Source organism: Notolepis coatsorum, assembly GCF_963971535.1.
Source record: "Notolepis coatsorum genome assembly, chromosome: 13".
Lineage (NCBI taxonomy): Eukaryota > Metazoa > Chordata > Actinopteri > Aulopiformes > Paralepididae > Notolepis > Notolepis coatsorum.
In genome coordinates this window covers 122830434-122855333 of record NC_140177.1, presented here as the reverse complement: position 1 = coordinate 122855333, position 24900 = coordinate 122830434, and the positions used below count along the sequence as shown (strand labels likewise).

General features: G+C 45.6%; 1 protein-coding gene across 1 annotated transcript in view; it reads right to left on the bottom strand.

The window, feature by feature from the left end:
* nfatc4 (nuclear factor of activated T cells 4) overlaps nucleotides 1–24900 on the bottom strand; it is a 116319-nt gene that overhangs the window by 16095 nt on the left and 75324 nt on the right. The window contains exon 11 of the mRNA XM_084327514.1: nucleotides 1661–1787. Within this exon, the coding sequence (XP_084183640.1) occupies nucleotides 1661–1787 (127 nt within the window). The remainder of the gene's footprint in view (nucleotides 1–1660; nucleotides 1788–24900) is intronic.

Sequence of the window (24900 nt, the reverse complement as noted above, 5' to 3'; positions counted from 1 at the left end):
CTGCACTGCCACTGTCTGTGTCTGTGTACGGGTCTGGTCCAATCACATACGCGTCCCGTCAGCGTTTTTCCCCCTCACCCACAGTCTACGAATCAGAGGCAGAGTAGGGGAGTAGGGCGGGTCTTCACAGACTGCATGTCGTCTCTCTCTTTCAGTTCAAGTCGGAGCAGAGTTGACAGCGCATCTACAGTAAACTCGCTCCCAGTTTTATCTCCGTGAGATAAATGTAGCTATTAGCCTATTTTCGCCAGCAGGCAGCCAGCAGAAAAATATGGCATTTTCAAAGATGGTCAGTAAAAGAAAAGTCGACTGCAATTCAAAGGTGAATGGACTGAAAAATATGCGTTCATCCTGAGTCCCAGCACCAAACCAATTATGTGACTATATGCCAAGAAACGGTAGCTATTTGAAAATAATGTATGACTGAAGTGATGGAGACCATGTTTGAAGGCAAACAAAAGCAAATCACCCTCAGATCGCACAGCAACCAGAATAACTGAAATACTGGCTGGTGATTTGATTAAACAGCTTTGTGATAGAATAAAAAAAATGCACAGTGCATTTCCATAGCTGTGGATGAGTCCACTGACACCACTGAGAAGCTTATGTTCTGAAGAACCGCTCATGTTCTGAAGAACTGTTCATGCTCTGAAATGTTATTGCTAAAGATTGAGAAGATTGGATCAGTTGTACTTTTTTTTTTAATACTTGAAACCCTTTTTTTGTGGAATATTTGATGCGGTCCAGCCTCACCCAGACTCTACCTCCAGCGGCCCCCAGGTAAATTGAGTTTGAGACCCCTGGTCTACACCCTCCTCAGACCGACAGTAGGGCAGCATGTGATAGTCTACACCCTCCCCAGACCAACAGTATGGCAGCATGTGATAGTCTACAGACACCCTCCTCAGACCGACAGTAGGGCAGCATGTGATAGTCTACACCCTCCCCAGACCAACAGTAGGGTAGCATGTGATAGTCTACACCCTCCCCAGAACGACAGTAGGGCAGTATGTGGTAGTTCTTCACCCTCCCCAGACCGACAGTAGGGCAGCATGTGGTAGTTCTACACCCTCCCCAGACCAACAGCGGGGCAGCATGTGGTAGTCTACACTCTCCCCAGACCGACAGTAGGGCAGCATGTGGTAGTTCTACACCCTCCCCAGACCAACAGTGGGGCAATGCACGCAAAGACCAGGAAGGGAATTGGCATAACCACACAATTGGGGATGGGAGAAAATGATTGAAAGGCAAAAAAATACTAAAAACTGAAAATTACAGCGAGAGACACACAGAGACAGAGATGATTTAGGAGAACCAACACTCACTGGAAGATACTTGAAACACCAACACTCACTAGGAAGATACTTGAAACACCAACACTCACTAGGAAGATACTTGAAACACCAACACTCACTAGGAAGATACTTGAAACACCAACACTCACTAGGAAGATGCTTGAAACACCAACACTCACTAGGAAGATACTTGAAACACCAACACTCACTAGGAAGATACTTGAAACACCAACACTCACTAGGAAGATACTTGAAACACCAACACTCACTAGGAAGATACTTGAAACACCAACACTCACTAGGAAGATACTTGAAACAGAACCAACACTCACTAGGAAGATACTTGAAACAGAACCAACACTCACTAGGAAGGTACTTGAAACAGTGCGTGCCGCTCCGCTTCCTCTTCCCGTTGGAGACATAGACGCACACGGACACAGGCCGGCTGACGGACAGGTCACTGTAGGGCGGGACTCTCACACACAGCAAGCACTGGGCAGGACAGAACAGCATGGACAAACAGGACATTACGCATCACAAAATGGGGGATTAACACTCACACATAGTGTTGGGGAGTAGTTAAATGGTAAATCGCTGCATTTATATAGCACTTTTATCCAAAGCGCTTTACAATTTGTTCCTCACATTTTACCCATTCACTCACACATTCACACACCGACGGCGGAGGTGACCATGCAAGGTGCCAACCTGCTCATCAGGAGCAGTTAGGGGTTAAGTGTATTGCTCAAGGACACTTCCGACACGTTGCCCGGGAGGAGTGGGATTCGAACCGGGAACCTCCGGATTACCAGACGAGTGCTCTACCTCCCGAGCCACTGTCACCCCATGTAGTTACCTACATGCAAGGTTATTGTTGCATTGTTACTAAGACTACCACGAAAACTAAAACTAGATGTGGGGAAAAAATTTATTGTTGGTCAATTCAGACAGTTTTGTTGTAGCTTGAGGAGGCATTGGTGCGTAATGTTAATAGTAATAGCACATGTTAAAAAAAAGATGTCCAAGAGTATTTTTGTTATGAATAAAGTAAAGGATGTGTTAGAGCAGGGGTTCCCAAACTTTTCAGGCCGTGACCCCCAAATAACGGTGTCAGAGAACCACGACCCCCACTATTATAGGAGGTCAATTTCTTTTCTTTTTTTTTATAAATGGAAATGTATGGTTGAAACATGCACACATTCAAACGCACACACACTAATAAGCATTGGAGGCTTTTAACCAGGGCCGGACTGGGGAAATCATTCAGGCCAGGAAATATAGTGCGAAATATAGCCCCAGTCAGGCCACTTTTTAAGCAGGGGGTCTGGGTCCCCCACCAGGACATTTCTTGTTACAAAGTCTTCATTTCCTGCCTTCTGGTGCAGGGATTTTTTTATTTGTACCCTTTAAATGCCAGTGTTTGTGATGGCATCACAAATTATTGTTAAAAAACAGGCTAGCATATGTATGATTAGCAACAACACTGATTTTGATGGATTTTCAGTTTTTTTCAACTTCAGCCCTGATCATAACCACATATTAATTTTATAATTCTAACCCTTTAAATGCCAGTGTGTGTGATGGCATATATTTGCAATATATCAAATGCAAAGTAGATTTTTCTGGGGGGGATTATTACAGGCTAGCATGTGTCAATGATTAGCAACAACAGTTTTTTGTAAGGGTCCCGCCTCCACCAATCACATGCGGCTCCCTTTGTGTGTGTGTGTGAGAGCAAGAGAGCGAGAGAGATAGTTCTCCAACTTGTGTGAGTTGCAGTGATCTCCTGGTTGTTCCCCACCTAGGTTATCTAACTATTGCGCTGCTGCAACTAGAAACACTGGCCTGGCCAGCTTCTAAGTTCAGTGGCTTGACTGCATAATATATATTTTTTTTATTGAATTTCTTTTGATTATTATAAAAAAAAAATGGAAATCATCTGGCGACCCCCCCCCCCCCCCCCCTCCTGGGGGTCACGACCCCGACTTTGGGAACCCCTGTGTTAGAGTATGAGGCAATGAGAACACTCTACTGTTCACTCATCTCACCGTATCTTAGTTATTGTGTTGAAGTATGGGGGAATACTTATGAGACTAATATAAAACCATTATATATACTACAGAAGAGGGCTGTAAGAATCACACATAAAGTGAATTATCGAGAACACACAAACAGATTGTTTATTAAATCTAGAATAATTAAACTTGAAGACATGGTTAAGTTTCAAACAGTGTTAATTATGTTTAGGGCAAGAAATAAGATACTGCCAGAAAAGTTACAAAATCGTTTTCAGAAAGTGAGTTTAGTAGGAGGAAATGAAATGTTAAACATCAGTTTGCACGTACCACACTGTGTGTCCTTCAGTTATTGGTGTAAAATTGTGGAATTCTCTCCATAGCGATCTTAACTCATTCAGGGCCAACCACGTAATATTACGTGTTTCACCGCCAACGCTTGAGCGCCAAACGCGTAATAATAAGTTTTTAGATCCATTGATCTTTTTCCTTTGATCCCCGTTCTACACACTCGAGCGGAGCCCTCTGAATCACCCTGGCACAGCTACCTACGTTGGAATTGCAATGCCAATCGAATCTCACCAGGTGGCAGTATCGCCTACCTTTTGAACTCAGAAAGAAATGAGTCAGGAGAGGCAATGAATGAACCGGAATCGAGACTCGCTCTGAGGGGAAGGAGCTCTTCCAAAGCGATCGCTAGCAGATCTGCTCGCCTCAAAACCTATAGTGTCCCGTAAACATGTGTAATTACATATAAACGAGTAATCGCGATCGCCGATGGGATCATTGGAATTATTCTTTTTGGATTACCTTCTGGCTAAGGTAAGGACCCCCTATGTCTATTTTACCGAACCTGAAACATGGTTCTGTAACGACATATGATACCGGATGTAAAACATGCTCGACAAACACGATCACAGTTTTGAGTTAAAACGACCCCACCCCACCCTTGATGATTTTGTGAGAACATCCAAAGGCTACAATGTATCCAAAACAGCGCTGCTAGGATCCTGATGAGTGCGTAAATACCACCACATCACTCCCATCCTCAAGTCCCTTCACTGGCTCACTCCTGTCTCACTCAGGTTGAGTTCAAAGTCTCCCTGCTCACCCACAAATGCCTCTATGGAAACGCCCCCCTATACCTCAAAGAACTCATCACCCCTCACTCCTCCTCTCGACATCTCCGCCAGGCAAACCTCCTCCAGCGTCCAAGGACAAATCTCTGCACTATGGGAGATCGGGCTTTTTGCTCTTCCACTCCCAGTCTGTGGAATGCTCTCCCTGACTACCTGAGAGCACCACAGACTGTGGATGCTTTTAAGAAAGGCCTCAAAACTCACCTTTTTAGTAGAGCCTTCTGTTGACTTTTTATCAAATTTTTTGCTCCACACATTTTATGTTCTTTTACCAATTTCTTTTATCAGTTTTATTTATTCTATGTTTCTCTATGTTATTCTATGTTTTAGTCTTGCCTATTTTTATATTCTTTCTTTCCTTTATTCTCGCTAGTTTTTAAGTTCTTTTAACTGTAGCGCTTTGAGATTTGCCCCGCAACTGTAAAGCACATTACAAATGGAATCTATTATTATTATTATTATTATTATTATTATTATTATTATTATTATTATTATTATTATTATTATTATTATTATTATTATTATTATTATTGTTGCTAATGTTCAAACTGTCAAGTGAAAACAAACATTTTACCAACATATGATGCATTTCCGTTGGGGAACAGGATGTATAAAGACTATTTGGAGGCCTCCATGCTTATGGATAGGTTATGGTAAATCAAAAAGGGATCCTGAAGCTGTATCTCAGACAGTTTGTTATGTTAAAGTGGTATGTGGTCCAGTCATGCTGCTCTGATTAAAGTTTATGTTAAAGTGGTATGTGGTCCAGTTATGCTGCTCTGAGTAAAGTTTATGTTAAAGTGGTATGTGGTCCAGTTATGCTGCTCTGATTAAAGTTTATGTTATATATCGTATAGCTTACGCTCTGCTCTTAGTGGAACTATCCCTTTATCCAATCTAATAATGAATAATTTTCTCCACATGCACACACCCACCCACCTGGCCACACCCACATCCGCTCCTTTACATAAGCGGGGTCGTGGCCACACCATCAGCTCCTTCCCTATTTTCACCACCGAAAAAGTGTCTGTAACACACCACTTTAGAGTTTAGTGTCAAAATAGTTGTTGGAAAGGAGCTACGTTGACATTGTATCTTTGTTTTTTCTCTCGCAAATTTCTGAAAAAGCAAAGAGATAATGTCTTCACCGTTGGAGGGTCTAGAACAGGGGTCAGCAACCGGCTCTTTAGCCAATTTGCTGCGGCTCCCTGGCCCAAATTTCTTTTTTATTATTTTTTTTTATGTTTTATTTTATTTTTTTCTCTTATTTTGGAGATCGGTGTCATACTGTGACACTGAAATGAAAAAATATTTCATCAACTAAAATATACAGTACGTCATACCCCGCGCCTCTCCCTGCCATCTGCAAGTGGCTAATCTTGAGTTTCCGACCCCCCAGTAAGCTAACCATGGATAAATCCAAAAAAAGGAAAGTCTGAGGAAAATAGAGGGTTTAATTCAGCGTGGACAGATTAATTTGCTTTCACGACTAACGATGCAGGCTTACCTGTATGCCTGATATGTGGTGCGAAATTTGCGAACAACGAAAAATTTACTTTTTATTTGATAGATTTTCCACAAATAAGGGAAGGACTCAAATAGAGCTGCATAGTTCAGGGTTTCATTTCAAAGTAGGTCTACAGATGCCAGTGTTTTTTCTCCTTTTCTGTGTTTTATTTCAAAGTAGGTCTACACATGGTAGTCCTTTTTCAAAGTGGACTACTTTTTATTTTATAAATGTTCCACAAATAAGGGAAGGACTCAAATATACCTGAATAGTTCAGGGTTTCATTTCAAAGTAGGTCTACAGATGCCAGTGTTTTTTCTCCTTTTCTGTGTTTTATTTCAAAGTAGGTCTACACATGGTAGTCTTTTTTCAAAGTGGACTACTTTTTTATTTTATAAATGTTCCACAAATAAGGGAAGGACTCAAATAGAGCTGCATAGTTCAGGGTTTCATTTCAAAGTAGGTCTACAGATGCCAGTGTTTTTTCTCCTTTTCTGTGTTTTATTTCAAAGTAGGTCTACACATGGTAGTCCTTTTTCAAAGTGGACTACTTTTTATTTTATAAATGTTCCACAAATAAGGGAAGGACTCAAATATACCTGAATAGTTCAGGGTTTCATTTCAAAGTAGGTCTACAGATGCCAGTGTTTTTTTCTCATTTTCTGTGTTTTATTTCAAAGTAGGTCTACACATGGTAGTCTTTTTTCAAAGTGGACTACTTTTTTATTTTATAAATGTTCCACAAATAAGGGAAGGACTCAAATAGAGCTGCATAGTTCAGGGTTTCATTTCAAAGTAGGTCTACAGATGCCAGTGTTTTTTCTCCTTTTCTGTGTTTTATTTCAAAGTAGGTCTACACATGGTAGTCTTTTTTCAAAGTGGACTACTTTTTATTTTATAAATGTTCCACAAATAAGGGAAGGACTCAAATATACCTGAATAGTTCAGGGTTTTATTTCAAAGTCGGTCTACAGACACAAGTGTTTTGTCTCCTCTTCTGTGTTTTATTTAAAAATAGGTCTACACAGCAAGTATTTTTTCTCCTCTTCATAAGAGTTTGAGGTTTTCCTTTGTTATAACAGGTAAAAACAGCAACATTTTTCTTTTTGTTGCTTTATAATTCCATTAATGCAACAAACTGTGTGCTATAAGTATAAAGTATAATAAATCGCAAATTACTTTGGGTATGCAATTGTCAGGCGTTTTATGCTAAATGTGGGGTATGCTTGGAGATATATAAAACGTTATACACTGTTATCTTCATTTTAATGGTAAATAGGTTGTGCGGCTCCCTGAGCATTTTATTTTGTGGGAGGGGGGAAAAGTGGCTCTTTTGATAGTAAAGGTTGCTGACCCCTGGTCTAGACGGTTACAACGCTACCCTCCACCAGCGCTTCACTATCGCGGCGTCCTCCGTGCGTCATGGGGCGTCTCTGGTTCCACGGTCGTGACAGCCAAGTGTGCCTGGGCGGCGCTCGGAGGAGAGTGTGCCTTGCCGAGGGGCTGTTGAGCCCCCATCTCCTGTGAGGTGGCCGGTTTCCGGCCCTGGTTCCCCCGCCAGGGGACAGTTGGCCGAAAGGCCGACAGTTCCTCTGGTGGCCGAGGATTTGCGTCGCAGACTCTTCGCCTCGGCTCGCTCTCGTCGTAAGACGGCAAGCAGCGGGGGTGAACGGCCTGGTTTTAGTGTTGTACTGGAGCCGAGCGAGAGTTCTCTCGCCTCTTCTCCATTTCCGATGGAAACTGAGGATTACATGGAGGGGGCGGGAGCCCTCTTGTTCGAAGGCCCAGCGGAGACGTGTCACTCTCCCCCTCGGGGAGTGGCAGGGAGTGCTACGTCTCCCTGGGGTTCCTTGTACTCTGGGACTGGGTTAAAACCTCCACCCCCGAGACGAGATGCCAAGCTATCTGCTGCGTCGGAAGATGGCGCCCGGTGCAGCCTCCCGTACGCGAGGGACGCAAGTGACATGGAGGAAGGTATGCAAGGGGAGTTGCTTGCCTTGTTCCCCGAGCTCATGGCGGCCGCCGCAGCCGCTAATGGCGTGGCGTTGCCGCAGCCACTGCCGGCACCTGTTCCTGATGACATGATAGGTAATCTCTGGCAACGTCGTCCTGTGAGAGAGACGGCGTTGTCTGCCCATTCTTCCCAGCAATGGAGGCTTACGTGGCACAGGGACAGGTAATATCCTGCATCGTTGGCCAGTCACGCGGGTGGTGGGTTTGGTCCAGGGGCTAAAGGACGGGGTGCCTCGGCTTGATAGCCCGATGGCAGCCATACTTTGCCCTGAAATGGTGTGGGAGCCATTAAGAAAGCCGGTTCCCCAGGGGAAGTTGGCTAGGCAGTTGGCGTTGTGGAGTGACCAGGTGTACATCGCCTCGACACAGAGCCTGGCTGCGACCTCCAACATCGCGCAGCTGGCGTGCTACATGTCGGGGCTGATGGCGGGCGGGACGGTACTAGATGACCATCAACGGTACCTTCACGCCCAGGCGGCTGGAGCCATCCTGCACCTAACCCAGCTGCAGGCGATAGCCACTGGGAAGGAGCGCACCCTGGTCACTCTCATCCAGCGCCACTTTTGGCTGGAGCAGGGGCGGGTGTCGGACCAGAGGAGGATTCCGCTGCTCACGGCCCCCCTCTCCGATGCTGGACTATTCGTGTCGGCCATGCAGCAGATGACGGCAGCCTGCAGGGAGATGGAGGAGGAGCGCCCCGTGCTCGAGCCCCATTTCCCCCGACCCGATGTCACCGGTGATGTCCGGAGGAAGCAACGCCGGCAGAGGCCTGCGGCCGTTGCCACCATCACCGCCGCCGCTGCTGGACCTTCCGCCAAGAAGGCCAGGAGTGGAGGGAGTGCCGCGACCGCTGCAGCCAGTCGTCCCACGCCCGGAGGGAACGGTAGGGATCGACGTGACCAGGAGACTCCCCAGCACTGTCCCTTCGGGCCGGCTCCCCGTGGGGGCAAACGGCGCTCTGCACACGGCAGGCCCTCACCTATGTGGGGTTGTGTGCTTGCTTAGGGAGTGGGGCAGTTTTCTTTGAAAATAGTTTTTTGGTCGCTATTATATGTGTGCTTAGCAAGGCCTGTGGCTAGCACTCGGTCGAAAGACTTGTCTTCTCTCATAATAAAAGACAGCGTTCTTCTTGCAGTAGTAAGAGTGAACTTTACCTTTTTTATTATCTGAGGGGGTTGTGTGTATTCATGTTACGTTTAGGAAACGTGGCATCGAGTCCACAACTAGGTTGAGTGTTAGCCTACAGAAGTGGTCACATATGTAGCTATTGTACCGAGGTCTTTGGACCCTCTCTTTAACGTCTGTTGTTTTTTCTTTACTTGGTAAAGGTATAAAAATGTGGGTGGCAAGTTTTTTTCCGCACATGAGCCTAAGCCTTGTATAAAAGCCCGGTTTTTACACAAATGAGTTTATCGTCTGTGGCTGGCGTGCAAACTATAAAGCTTTACCCTAGAGGTATATGCGCTTTTCATGTAGCATGCTAGACAACTGGTGTCATGCGCTGCTTGTTATTGCATCGTATCCGGGGTGTGGGGTCATAGGGGATGAACTGATAAACCCCTCCCCCCTTTTACTGATTGGCCAGGGGGTTGGACCTCCTATACGTCGAGCTGTGGGGTCAGCGCGTCACAGAGAGGGGAAAGGGGGGGGAGTTCCCTGGTCCCACCCCATATTAGGATAAGTGGGTCACGGGATTTCCCCGGCCATGGAATACGTCACTGGGTGCGTTTCTATTGGCCATGAGACTTCTGTGAGTTCTTTCAGGCTCCGTACTACGGACCACTGTCATTGTCAAGGTTGGGTGATGCGATGCATTGAGAACTATTTGTTTTCTGCTCTGCTCGTCTCTATTGGAATGTGTATTGGGCCTTTGGTCACTTGGCTCAATAATTACATATATCTTTTTCAATTGTTACTCACGTGGAGGTCTCACTGGGGGATTCTCTGTCTTTCCCTCTTGTGTACAGAGCGGTATTGACAGGGTTTACACTCAGACGCGTCATATATGAATCTCGATATGTGGAGTGAAACTGTGGAACAGTCTAAATGTGGTGCTAAAGCAATGTCCAAACATGAGACAATTCAAACTGATGTATAAGGAAATTATGTTCACAAGGTACAGGGATGAGGAAGGGACTTGATATTCACGGGTGTTTTATTTTGTTTTCTATTTTATTTCTTTCATGTTTTACATATATAGTTTTTGTTTTTTGTTTTGCATATATATATATATATTTTTTTTTCTTTTCTTTTTTATGTTTTAAAATAGTACACTCATTTGAGTAGTGGAAAAGGGGTAGGATTAAATAAGTGTATACTTCTTCCTACTCCTTTTCGAACATGTAGATTGAGTTGTTTTGCTTTTTGTTATTGTTTGTTTGTATTCATTGCATGTTCGAAATAAAGATTTCAAATCAAATCAAATCAAATATGGGACCCATATCTGTGTCTTATTGACCGGCTTCCTGCTGTTCGTCCCAGACACCATTGATGTGTTTTTTGGGTCTCGACGTGTACATAGCGCTGGCCCTGGGTGCTTTCGGGGGGCCTTGGTTGCCCGTTTTATGGAAACAGCGTTTTTTTATGCGGGCGGCTGGGAAGGAGATTTTTTATCTCTACCAAGCGCCAGTGTACTAGGTTAGACTCGACGGCTCACGTTCATCTCCGGGGGGAGATGACGGGGTAGATCAATACATTGGCGGAGGGGTCTCATGCCCGTGGGGTGGGCCACCAGGTGCAGTGCATTCACGTGCTGACCATCTTGGTGGCGCCCTCTGTGATGTTTTGGATCGACGCACGTACCTACCCCCCTCTTAGGAATGGGGATGGCGGCGTGACCTGGTCGCGCCGGACCAGGTCAGTTAACCCGTTGTCCGCCGGGGCGCAGTTCTGCTGTTCTGGTACCCCGAAGGACTTTGTGCTTTTCCGGGGGGGAAATGCCGGGTCGGTCCGGGCGTCGCGGGGATTGATATCATGGATGTGTGTGTCATATGTATGCCACTACGAGTTGCCCTTCACAGTGACGTGCTTGGTCCATACTGTGTTGTACCTTGCGCTGTGTTAGGGGGCCTGGTTCTTCTCTATTTGTTTTCACCCTTCCCTCCCCCTGCTGGCGGGGATGGGAGGGGGCTGTTGAGGAGGTTTTTCTGTTAACCCCTCTAGGCATCCCTGTGTAGGTCCCGGTCCGCCGGGCCCAGGTCTGAACTCGTTCTCGTCGACCTGTTGGCCTGGGTTAACCCTTTAAAAACTAAAACACTTGTACTGCCTGTATAGCCTGTGTTTCTGAGTTTTTCTTGGTGGGTTAAAGGAACAACCGCCTCCTGGATTGAGGGATCAACCTCTTTGGGGGTTGTCTCCCCGGCACGCCGACTGTGTTGTGGGGGTGTAGCCTCTTGTGGAGTGCTTCAGAGCGGCGTGCCAAGGGGGGAAGGGCCTGCTCTTGATTTGGGCCCTGTCCGATACGCTGGCGATGTGGGGGGTGGTGTCACCAGTGACCGTCTGGTGGGGTCCTGATCCTACTGCATCGTTGGCCTCACCAGGCCCCCTTTTTCGGGGGGTCCTGGCCCTCAGGTTGCTCCTCCGCGCTCCGCTGCTACGGCCTTGCCACAGGGTTGGGTTTTTGACCTTCGACCCCGTGATGTTGGGGGCTGTGACGGGGGTGTTTTGCTTCCCCTCCGTTCCCTGGTTGCATTTGGGATGTGCGCCTGAGTGGTCGCGGGTCCTTCTGTGTGAAGGTAAGTCCCACGGTCTGCTCACCCTGTGCGTTTTGAGGTGCTAAACCCTCTTCGCACAGTCGGATCCGATTCCCTCCCGTCCTCCTCTAGGGGGGTCCAGGGGGCTCGGGTCCTCCCCGGTTCTGATGGTTGTGGGGGGCCTCAGCGGGTACATTTGTCGACCTTCCGCTCTGCTCAGCTCCTGTGTTCCACTAAGAGCATAGCGTAAGCTATACGATATATAATGTAAGGTTATTCTATAACCCTAGTTATATGAGTATAGCGAGCACTCTGCTCTGACTCACTGAGGACCCCGTGGTCTTCGGCTTCGGTGGTGAAAGACTTGGGAAGGAGCTGATGGTGTGGCCACGACCCCGCTTATGTAGAGCAGGGGTTCCCAAACTTTTCAGGCCGGGACCCAGAAAATAAGGCGTCAGAGAGCCGCGGCCCAATGCACATCGTCAGGCTTTTTTTTCTTTTTTTTTTGCCAGGCGACCGATTTTTTAAGCCAAATATCACTTCAATCCTATTAAGTTAGTTCAAGTTAGTTATTAATTTATATGTGCTATTTATGAGAGGGCTAACTTGTTGCAAAATAATAATGATAATAATAATAGCCTCATTAAAATACTATTGTTGCTTTGGTTGTTTTCAGCGTTTTATGTGCATAATCTGTTATTTAGTTTGAAATGTTCGTTGAAATAAGTAGATTTTTCGTTTTTGTTTATTTATTAAGTTAATATAAAACCATATAGTCACATTTTAGAATACAATAGAATAGAATTTTAGAATACAACTAGAAACACTGTCCTGGCCTGCTTCTAAGTTCAGTGGCCTGACAAAAAAAAAAAAAAAAAATCTTTTGGGATTTTTTATTTTTTTTGGAAATCATCTCGCGGCCCTCCCGTGGCTGCTCGCAGCCCACCTTTGGGTCGCGACCCCGACTTTGGGAACCACTGATGTAGAGGAGTGGATGTGGGTGTGGCCAGGTGGATGGGTGTGTGCATGTGGAGAAAATTATTCATTATTAGATTGGATAAAGGGATAGTTCCACTAAGAGCAGAGCGCTCGCTATACTCATATAACTAGGGTTATAGAATAACCTTACGTTAAAGTGGTATGTGGTCCAGTTATGCTGCTCTGATGAAAGGTTATGTTAAAGTGGTATGTGGTCCAGTTATGCTACTCTGATGAAAGGTTATGTTAAAGTGGTATATGGTCCAGTTATGCTGCTCTGATTACCTCCTCTTGAAGTTGACAGGCTTCAAATGTGAAAGTATTATACTCTTCATACATTTCTTATTTTGTATGTATTACTATTATGTTTTCTATGCAAAATCCTTTTCTTCAAAGTAACTAGTAACTGATGGGTTCAGATAAATGTAAAAAGTACAATATCTCCCTTGAAATATAGTGGAGTAAAAGTACAAGTTCCCTAAAATGAAAATAGTCACATAAAGTACAAGTAGCTCAAAATTGTACTTAAGTACAGTACTTGAGTAGAAATACTTAGTTACTTTTCACCACTGGTTAGAGCTATAAAGCTGGGATGGGATATTGAAGTTGAGGAATTACAAAAAGCCCAATGCCATTTCAAATACATATGAGCATAATTATGGATTATAAATGCAGCTGAAGGTTGTTTAAGTGCGTTGCAACGGACCGCGCTGCACTTTCTGTGAATGATAACGTCAGGGCAGCAGCTCCTCTGGGTGGGGAGGTCTGAAGGGTAGGTAGGGGGGGGGGGGGGGGGGGGGCTACTGAGGGCTTTGAAAGTGAGGAGTAGTAGTTTGAACTCTATGCATTCCTTAATCAGGAGCCAGTGGAGAGTGGAGGACAGGAGTGATGTGGTCACGGGACCAGGTGTTCGTGAACAGGCGAGCAGCAGAATTCTGGACCATCTGGAGTCTATGGAGGGAGCGGGAGGTGATGCCAGTGAGGAACCAGTTGCAGTAGTCGAGGCGGGAGGAAATGACGGCGTGGATGAGGGATTCAGCAGCGGGGGGGGGAGAGGCAGTGTCTGATTTTGGCGATGTTGCAGAGGTGAAAGTATGAGGTTTTGATGATGGAGCGGACGTGGGGGTCGAATGAGAGGGTGGGATCCAGGATGACGCAGAGGTTGCGAACTAGGGGGGAGGGGGGTGATGGTTGAGTCATCGATAGTGAGTGTGATGGGTCCGGATCTGCTGAGGGTGGATTTGGTGCAGATGAGGAATAGTTCTGTCTTTTCACTGTTGAGTTTGAGGAGGTTATGGGTCAGCCAGGATTGTATTTCGGATAGGCAGGACTCGATGTGACTGAGGGGTGGGTTGTGGGAGGATTTTGTGCTGATGTAAATTTGTGTGTCATAGGCGTAGCAGTGGAAGTTGAGGTTGAATTTGCGGATGATGTGACCAAGGGGGAGTATGTAGCAGATGAAGTGCAATGGGCTGAGGACTGAGCCTTTGGGGACCCCCTGCGTGACTGAGGAGTGGGGAGAGGTGTGACCGGAGAGGGAGATGAACTGAGGTAGGAGGTGAACCAATCGAGTGCTGTGCCCTCAACACCCAGATCACTAGCATCATGGCTAACCAATGTAAATATATTGTATTGTAGTCTGCCCCGTTGTTCTGACCAGGATTACGTTCCTTTTGCCCACTTGATGCATGCGCACACTGAGTCTGACGTGGACAGCGAACAGGTCTATGGATGCGGTGCCCACTGCAGCCCAGAGCGCCGCAACTCTGGAGTGAAAAGATCATTACCTGTAAAACCAGCAGCTTCTTCTACCACAGCAGGTTGGTAGCAAGGCTACTTCAGGCTTGATCAAAAGCACAGTTGGATTAAATTGATGAAGGACAAATTCGTTATGGTGCTATTGCATGCTATTGGATGATAGGTGTTTCAAGTTAAAAGCAGGAGAAGTAGGGGCTCCTTTCGCACCCCAAAAGGATGAAACAGCGCTGATGAATTACTCTTAAACTTAAATTCTACCAGTAGGGTCGAGGATTCTACCTGCTTCAAGTCAAGTCAAGTCAAGTCAATTTTATTTATATAGCACATTTTAATCTCTTAACTTGCACCGGCCCGAAATCAGGCTCTCATACCCATGCACACAAGTCACGGCACTTTGCGAGCGTCTAGCGGCTCGGGCTGCATATTTCGCTGAACATATAAATGACGGTTCGAAAGATCTATTTGTTGCCGTTCGAACGCCACCTCACTCGACCAAATCCGTGTGTAACGGCCAGAATGGATTTAATGTGCAGTGGATTTATGTGACCAGGGGGTGGCGCTTCTTTTATTTAAGTGTCAGGTACACCTGTATGAGGAGGAGTTTTGAGCCGGAAAGGGCAATGGTTTTTGACCGCACGCACGACGCAGGTCTCAGGTCGAAATGTTTGTATCTAATTAGTTATTGTGTTCATTATTATTTTATCAGTTTATGAAGACATTTTGTTTGACGGTGAGGGAAAATAAACACCATTTTCCCAGTAAAGCTGCCTGCACGTATCATTGGGATAAAGGACTGTTTTGGTATGAGACCAGTAGTAGAACGGCGCGTCAGCCAGTCTAACTACGGGATCAAAACTGCTCAGTAGCTCCGTTAATATTAGTCAAAAACCATGCACCAGTTGGACTCTCGTTTTGAGACTGGGGAAGATTCGCTGCGTTTGGGACGTCGGAGAATCGCCACCAGAGAAAGACGAGGAGCTGCTGTTGTTGTTGAGGAAGAGGATTCCACTGTTTGCTGCTGCATCGGGGAGCCGCCTGCAGCCGTTCGTGGACGAGGAACACACCGGTGCTGACCCAAAGTTTGGCTGAGGAACAGTACTGGACCGCGAGTACTGGTCCGCGAGCGACAGCATGGTACCCAACGCAAGGAGGTATGTTTATAGTGCTATATAAATGCATGGCCATGTAAAAATTGTGCGCGCACATAACTTGGGGTTGAGCATAAATCCATGGTTGCTGAAGTGGAATAACACTTGACTTTTTTACTTTTACACGCGGACCTTTTTGTATTGACTTTGTTGCGTGACTCGCCAGCCATCTCGTTTGAACTAATAACATGGAGACGCGCAAACCGGCGTCAAACGTTTCCATGGAGAACCCAGTGCGCTCCGCTGCTAGCGGTGACGTCACTGGGAAACGTGTCGTTAAAATGACTGCCAAGGCTGTTGCAGAACATTGTGGCAAATTGGAAGCCAGCAGAAAACGTAAATTTAACATGGCAGCCAAGATAAAAGATGCAATTCTTGGTTTCATGTTAAATAATGAGAGGGCAAAAGTAGAGAATGCTCTAACAGATTTGAGTCAGGTGTGTTATGAGGCGAAATGCATACATGACAATCTGTTGGGTTATACGTTACATGATGAAAAAGAAGAACAAGACACCTGGTTTAAAGCAAAAATGTTGTCAATCAATGAGTGTATTTCAAATGCAAAACTGTGGGTTTCAAATATTGAGGGTATAACGAATGTACATTTAATTGATGATGGTATTGCTCCAAATGACAGTGTGTCAAACATTGTGAGCAAATATTCAAAAACAAGTAGCAGGTCATCTGCCAGGATTTTAGCTGAAGCCGATAGAGCTGCACTTCTCGCTCGTGCTGAATCTCTAAAAGAAAAACATGCTTTGGAGGAGCAGGAACTAAAGTTGAAGGAGCAGGAACTACAGTTGAAGAGAAAAAAGGAACAACTGGAGGTGGACACTGAATTGGCTGCAACCACTGCAAGGTTGGCCGTGTTGCACTCCTCTGAAAGTAAACATTCATCTTGTGCACCTTCAAATGCAATGAATTCCTATTTTGAAAAGGAACACCACAAGGTCTTGAATCCTGTTGCAAGAGAATACCAACCTGGGATATTAACACAACAAAGTAAATTGACACAATTGTCAATACCACCAAACAAGCCTGTGGATGTGAGACCAAAGGAACGTGGTCAATGGCATAGCACTGCTACTAACCGCCAATATAACCACAACCACAAGGAACAGGAACGCAGAATGGGAACAACTGATAATGTTCAAATCAATTCAAACCAACCTGCAAACATGCTTACCATCATGGAGAGGCAAAATGAGATAACTGCTGCTCTGGTGCAGCAACAGCATTCCAGGTCTCTGCCACCACGAGATATCCCAACCTTTGAAGGTGACCCTCTCCAATATAGAACATTCATCAAAGCATTTGAACAAGGAGTGGAGGAAAAGGCAACAGAAGCTGATGCTTTGTATTATCTGGAGCAGTTCACAAGAGGACAGCCACAAGAATTGGTGCGTAGCTGCCAGCATATAGCTCCTGAGCGTGGTTACGCAGTGGCAAAGGGTCTTCTTAAAGAACACTTTGGAAATCAGTACAAAATAGGAAATGCCTACATGCAAAAGGCCTTGGCATGGCAAACAATAAAATCTGAGGATGTCAAGGCACTTCAAGCCTACTCCTTATTCTTGCGTGGCTGCTGCAATGCAATGGAGGAGCTTCAGTACATGCAGGAGTTGGACATGCCTGTCAACATGAGGGCCATAATATCAAAATGTCCATTCAAGATGAGGGAGCAATGGAGGAGTACGGCTCATGACATAATGGAAAATACACAGGAAAGAGCTCACTTCGATGATATGATCAGGTTTGTGGAGCGACGCGTCAGTATTCTTTCTGACCCTCTGTTTGGTGACATACAGGATCCAAATTCTGGTGTGGTTGGCACAAAATCTCTCACCAGGTTTAAATCATATCCACCCAACAGAGTAAAAGGAAATATTGTCGCCACCACAGTAACAACCATGGACATATCTGAGAGAGCCAAGGAGCTGACATCACCAACATCAAGTACAATGAATGCTAGGAGAGCTGGATGCCTTTTCTGTGCTCGCAGTCACTCATTGGAGGAGTGCAAACAACTTCAGGAAAAGCGGCACAAGGAGAAAATACACTTTCTGAGGGAAAAGGGAGTTTGCTTTGCATGCTTATGTGTTGGTCACATGAGCAGAGATTGCGAAAGGCGCTTGATATGCAAAGTCTGTGGTCAAACTCACCCCACCCTGCTTCACATCAAAAGGCAACCATCTTCTCCAGAACAGTTAAAGGAACCATCCAATAAGCAACCAACTTCACTGCAAACATGTGGACATACAGGGGCCGGTAAGGACCGGTGTGTGTTATCCATTCTCCCTGTACGTGTGAAAGCAGCAAAAGGGAATGCCATCATACAAACCTACGCCTTCTTAGACCCTGGTAGCTCAGCCACATTCTGCTCCGAACGCCTAATGCAGAGGCTGAATATCACAGGCAGAAGAACCAACTTCCTGTTGAGCACCATGGGGTAAGAGACAGTTGTTCCAGCTTACTCCTTGACTGGGTTGGAGATAGCTGGTTTGGACAGCGATGACTTTTATGTTCTTCCGGAAGTTCTCACACAGAAGAAAATGCCAGTCACGGCTGAGAACATGGTGACACCTGAAGAACTGTCGGAATGGCCATATTTGTCCAACGTACACATCCCATGCCTAAAAGCAAATGTCGACCTGTTGATTGGAACCAACGCTCCCAAGATATTGGAACCTTGGGAGGTCATCAACAGTCACGGGAATGGCCCGTATGCTATAAGGATGGTGCTGGGATGGGTCGTTAATGGTCCACTGAATGGAAACAGTGGTGTTGTGGGGACAGAGTTTCCCTCTGCTATGGTCAACAGGATCTCAGTGTGCAGACTAGAAGAAATGCTAGCCAATCAGTACAATCACGACTTCAATGAAGTAGCTGTGAAGGAGAAGGAAATGTCCAGAGAAGACTTAAGGTTTCTGGAAATTGTGGAAAGTTCAGCAGTGCTTCAGGAGGGGAGGTACTGTTTGAAATTGCCTTTTAAGAACAAGGAGGTATGTCTGCCCAACAATGTGGGAGTTGCTAGGCAAAGGATCCAGGGTTTGAGGAAACGGTTCCTAAATAACAAAAGCTTGCACCAGGAGTATGCAGCATACATGAACAAGCTTATTGGGAAGAACTATGCAGAGAAAGTACCACAGCAACAACTGCATGGTGAGAAAGGAAAAGTGTGGTACATCCCACACCATGGTGTCTACCATCCGAGGAAAGGAAACCTCTGTGTGGTGTTTGACTGTGCAGCCACATTCCAAGGAGCATCTCTGAACAGTGAACTTCTGCAGGGTCCTAACCTTACCAGTTTACTGCTTGGAGTGCTAACTCGCTTCAGAGAGGAACCGGTGGCATTCATGGGTGACATTCAAGCCATGTTCCACCAGGTGAAGGTCGCTGAGGAAGACAGGGATTTTCTGCGCTTCCTCTGGTGGCCAGAGGGAGATGTCACTAGGGACCTTGAGGAGTACAGGATGACTGTGCACCTGTTTGGCGCTGCATCATCCCCTAGTTGCGCAAGCTATGCCCTGAGGAAAACTGCTGATGATAATCAGGCTGAGTTCTCAGCTGAAGTCACCCAATCTGTCAAGCAGAATTTCTATGTGGATGACTGTTTGAAGAGCTCAGCGACCGAAGAAGAAGCTATCCAGATGATAACGGATCTTATTGTTCTGTGTCGCAAGGGGGGCTTCATCTTGGAGAAGTGGATCAGCAACAGTCGTGGTGTTTTACAGTCCATCGTAGCAGAGCAAAGGGCCAAGGATCTAAAGGAGTTGGATCTGGACAGAGACAAACTTCCAATGGAAAGGGCTCTTGGCCTACTATGGTGTGTGGAGACGGACTCTTTCAGGTTCAAGATCGAGTTGAAACAACAGTCTCTCACCAGACGTGGTATGCTGTCCATTGCCAGCTCAGTATACGATCCTCTAGGTTTCCTGGCACCAGTCACTTTGCGTGCAAAAATAATGCAGCAGGAACTCTGCAGAAGAGGATGTGGGTGGGATGATGACTTGCCATGGGACATCATACACCAATGGAAAAGGTGGTTGGAGGAATTGCAGCAGCTGGCTGCATTCCATGCGAGTAGGTGCATTAAGCCAGTGGCTTTTGGGAAGGTCAGACATGCCCAATTACACCACTTTGCCGATGCCAGTGAAGGTGGATATGGAACTGTCCAGAAATGTCCGGATGTTGAGTCAGGAAAACCACATCCAGGTTACCTTTCTGCTTGGCAAAGCCAGAGTAACACCACTGAAAGCTGTGACTATTCCTCGGCTGGAGTTGACGGCTGCTGTCCTTGCTGTCAGAGTGGACTCACTGTTGAAGGCAGAGCTGAAGTTCCAGTTGGAGGAGTCAGTATTTTGGACTGACAGCACTTCAGTGTTGAAGTATATTAACAATGAGGACAGGCGTTTCCACACATTTGTAGCCAATAGGATCTCGACCATCAGAGAAAGGTCTGAACCCTCACAGTGGAGACATGTCTGTTCCAAAGACAATCCAGCTGACGATGCGTCAAGAGGAATGAGGGTCTTGGACTTCCTGAATGGCAGCAGGTGGCTTGAAGGTCCTGCATTTCTTTGGAAGCCAGAAGAGGATTGGCCCAAAACTGTGTTGGACGTCTCAGTGGATACAAATGACCAGGAGGTCAAAAAGGAGGCAACAGTAAACGCCATCAGTGTGGGTGACATGGCCAGTCCTACTTACCAGCTAATTTCCTACTTCTCAGACTGGAAGAGGCTGAAGACTGCAGTTGCCTGGTTCCTCAGGTTGAGGGTCATGTTGTTGGAACAGAGCCGTCTGAGAAAGCAGGCTGCAAGTCAAAAGCTCACAGCAACATCTATGAGCGGCACTTTGACGCTGGAGGATCTACAGAGAGCAGAGGTTGCCATCGTTGGCTACTGTCAGCGATTGAGATTCAGTGAAGAGATTGCTGCTTTAACATCTGGGAAGGCAGCAGTGAGTCGACAGAGTCCCATATATAAGCTGGATCCAGTGTTTGAAGATGGACTCTTGAGAGTTGGAGGAAGACTGAGCAGAGGATCAATGCCAGAGGAAGCTAAACATCCGCTCATTCTCTCCAAGGACCAGCATGTTGCAATGCTCATTCTCAAGCATGTACACCAGAATCTGGGACATGGTGGAAGGACTCACACACTGTCCAAAGTGAGGAAGAGATTTTGGATCACCAACGCCCATGCAGCTGTTAGGAAGATCATCGCTGAATGCAGCTTTTGCAAACGCTACAATGGCAGAGCAGTGGAGCAAAAGATGGCAGATCTTCCAGCAGACAGAATCCTTCCTGACCTACCACCTTTTACCAACACAGGGGTAGATTACTTTGGACCAGTCGAAGTGAAGAAAGGAAGATCAACCTGTAAGAGGTACAGAATCATATTTACCTGTATGGCAAGCAGGGCCATCCATCTGGAGGTCGCGGTGTCATTGGACACAGAAGCATGCATCAATGCTCTGAGGCGTTTTATCAGCAGGAGAGGACAAGTGGCGCACTTACGGTCCGATAATGGTACCAATTTCGTTGGGTCAGAACGAGAACTGAAGGAGGCTCTGGCCGTTTTGAATCAAGACAAGATTCATGGAGTTCTGGCACAAGTTGGAATCCGTTGGAGCTTTAATCCACCGGCAGGTTCACATCACGGTGGCGTCTGGGAACGGATGATCCGCCTGGTGAGAAGGGTTCTCAGTTCTGTCCTACGTCAGCAGAGGTTGGATGATGATGGGCTTCATACAGTGTTCTGTGAAGTGGAGGCCATTTTGAATGACCGTCCAATAACCAAGCTTTGCCACCTGGAGTGTTCGATCCACATGACCAGTATGTAAGAAGACGATGGCGGCAAGTCCAGTATCTTTCAGATCTTTTCTGGAAAAGATGGGTACGTGAGTACTTGCCCTTGCTTCAAGAGAGGCAAAAGTGGAACCAGAGGAAAAGGAGTTTGACAGCTGGTGATATTGTGGTCATCATGGACTCTTCAGCTCCTCGTGGGTCCTGGCCACTTGGCAGGGTTCTGGAGGTATTTCCAGACAAACAAGGTCTGGTGCATTCTGTGAAATTGCAGACTAAAAGTAGCACCATTGTAAGGCCGGTGACAAAACTGTGTTTGGTTCATGAAATATAGATGCACTTAATCCATGACATGTTTTGGCTCTTATTTGTTTTGTTTATTTATTTTTTGAATTGTTATGTCTGCCTGCCTTAACAATTAGGGGCCGGTGTGTAACGGCCAAAATGGATTTAATGTGCAGTGGATTTATGTGACCAGGGGGTGGCGCTTCTTTTATTTAAGCGTCAGGTACACCTGTATGAGGAGGAGTTTTGAGCCGGAAAGGGCAATGGTTTTTGACCGCACGCACGACGCAGGTCTCAGGTCGAAATGTTTGTATCTAATTAGTTATTGTGTTCATTATTATTTTATCAGTTTATGAAGACATTTTGTTTGACGGTGAGGGAAAATAAACACCATTTTCCCAGTAAAGCTGCCTGCACGTATCATTGGGACAAAGGACTGTTTTGGTATGAGACCAGGAGTAGAACGGCGCGTCAGCCAGTCTAACTACGGGATCAAAACTGCTCAGTAGCTCCGTATAGACGTGAGCTCCTTTAATATGGTGTGTAACCCAGTTTTCAGATTCATAACTATTTAAGTTATAAGAACATAAATAGTTAATGCCATTGAATAAGAACATAAATAGTTATGGCTATTATGTAGGAACATAAGTAGTTAATATTATTGGGTACCAAGTCCTTTGAATTACAGCATTGCCCTTTAATTTGCGTCATGACGTGAGTGAGATAGATGTCGCGACAGCCACGTTTTGCTTTACGGCGCACGCCTTGCCTTACAGCGTCTCAACGTTACAGAGTCTCGCGCTGCGCAGATGCAGACACTCATTCCACGGAGAAGCCGCAGCTGATAACGTTGCTGGATAATGAGATGAAATAGGAAATAGCATGATAAAAACAGTTATCAAACAGTTATAAAAGATTCCCCCAGTTGCAAAACCGAAGAAGCGTTGCAGTAAAGTAGCTGTAGCCTGCGGTTTTGGTGAGTTAAATCAATATTGTGTGCTATTCAATTGTCGAGTGTACAAAAATGGTTAGCTTCATGCTACAAGCTAATAACGTTAAAGCTAATTAACGTAGCTTCATTCTGAGTCATACACGAACTGCCCCAAGCTCAATTTGGTTAAATGAAAACTAGGAAGGAACCATTTCAGAAGTACTTATAATTGTATTGATATCCTGTACGTTAAGAACAAGGTCTATATACATTTTGAATGTTTTTGAGAGTTTTATATGAGTGGGGAATGTTCCACATGCTAGCGAACTTTAGCCTAAATTAGCATGTGGCATATGATCCCACGTGCTGGGATGAGACAGCCTACTTTAGCTTAGCATAGCTAAAGGTAGCCTGATTGATTATTCATTCTGAAAGCTATGAAGAGATGAAGCGATAAAAGATGGTAAATAGCTTTTATTTTCTGAATGCCTGCTCACAAGCAGGCCAGGTTTTTCTAGCACCCCGTTCCACCCTGGGAGCAGTTCCAGGAGTCCAGACCACCCATCACCACGTGTGCCCAGGAGGGGACGAGGCGGTGTGCCGGACGATGCAAGATGGCGAGCCAACCCACTGAACCTCTGATATAGCTCAAGGCTAATGCCAGCCTGATTCGAATACCCCTGTTGCCCAACTCCTGTTACCTCAACAGTCCGGTAGGATTGAACTGACTGAACTTGAATCATTAGAACTTCCACGGATTGAACTGACCTGAACACAAGGACATTCCAAGGGCTTCGACCCCGTTCACCTTTTGTTACTTTGTTATTGTATTTTGTATTTGATTTAATTTGATATATGGGTATTGATATTCTCCTATAGGAAGGGAGACTTAAAGGGTAATTACACCCAGTAAGATACTTGAACCACTGATAAGCTACTTGAACCATTGATGGTCTCCTACAAGAAGGGAGACTTAAAGGGTAAATACACCCAGTAAGATACTTGAACTACTGATGTTCTCTTGTAAAGAGGACGAGTTAATGGGATTCAAGTGTACCCATTGATGACATTGATTATAGTTGAATCACTGATGGTTCTCCTGTAAAGAAAGAAGGTTTAAAGGGTAATTTCACCTAATAAGGTATTTGCATTCCCATAACCTAGAATATTCCATTTGGAACTTTTGTTGTGTTACACCTTCAAAGGAAGAGTTTAAAGGAGCATTTCACCTAGTAAGGTATTTGCGTTCCCTGCACATTTAAAGGTTTAAATTGATATGTTTAGACATTTACCTAGTGAAATGATAAACTGAAATAGAGTTTACTGGTGATAAAAGGATACATCCAATATCCAATCTTGAATCTAGCTTTTAGCTAGAGATAACCTCAGAGACGTCTGAACCAAACCTAATGTGTTGATCTAATCAATCTAGGACTTGATATCGAACTAACCCTCCTTAAAGGAGAGGTTATTGAAAGAACCTAAAAGGGATACTTCACCACTACCTTTTTACGTCTTTATGTATTATGTATGTCTAGCTAGCACGCATTGAATAAACACCGGTTATTGTTATAATTCTGTCTCTGGTCCACTATTCTTAAATTGTGCATATTACTCCTCTCCTCGTTTCGTACCTAGAACTGTGCCCGTGGCGAACAGCTGTTACAAGTAGGTGACACAAGTGCTACATAAATTTGGCGAGCCAGCCAGGAGGAGTATATCACAATTAAGAGGACCAGTCTTTAAGTCAGAAACTTAAATAGCGTGTAGCGATGGACGTAGTTCAAACTAGCAGCGTGAAAATCCCTAATTCGGTCATAGTCAGCGGTATTACCGATATTACCACTGACGATGAACTGAATGACTTTCTGGTGAAACACGGCTCCATTCGGAGAAAGCTCCTCGTAGACCCTTCCGAGTCAGAGCCAGAACCACGTGTTATTATAGAATACGAAAGTAGCGAAGCTAAAACTATCACCCGAAAAGTGCAAATTCTTCGAGACCTCCGTAAGGTATCTAGGCCACATAGTGTCTGAGAAAGGAGTCGAAACGGACCCAGAAAAGCCAACCAAACTGAAAGAACTGAGAGCATTTCTAGGATTCTGCGGTTACTACCGTAGATTCGTCAAAGACTATTCAAAGATAGTGAAACCCCTCAACGCACTTACTGCCGGATACCCTCCAACGAAGAAGCACGGAAAAAGCTACAGTGAACACCAAGAAGTATTACGACCCTAAAGATCCCTTCAATGACAGATGGACCCCCGCTTGCCAGACAGCTTTCGACGCTATCATAGAAAAGCTGACAACTGCCCCTGTTCTCGGTTTCGCCAACC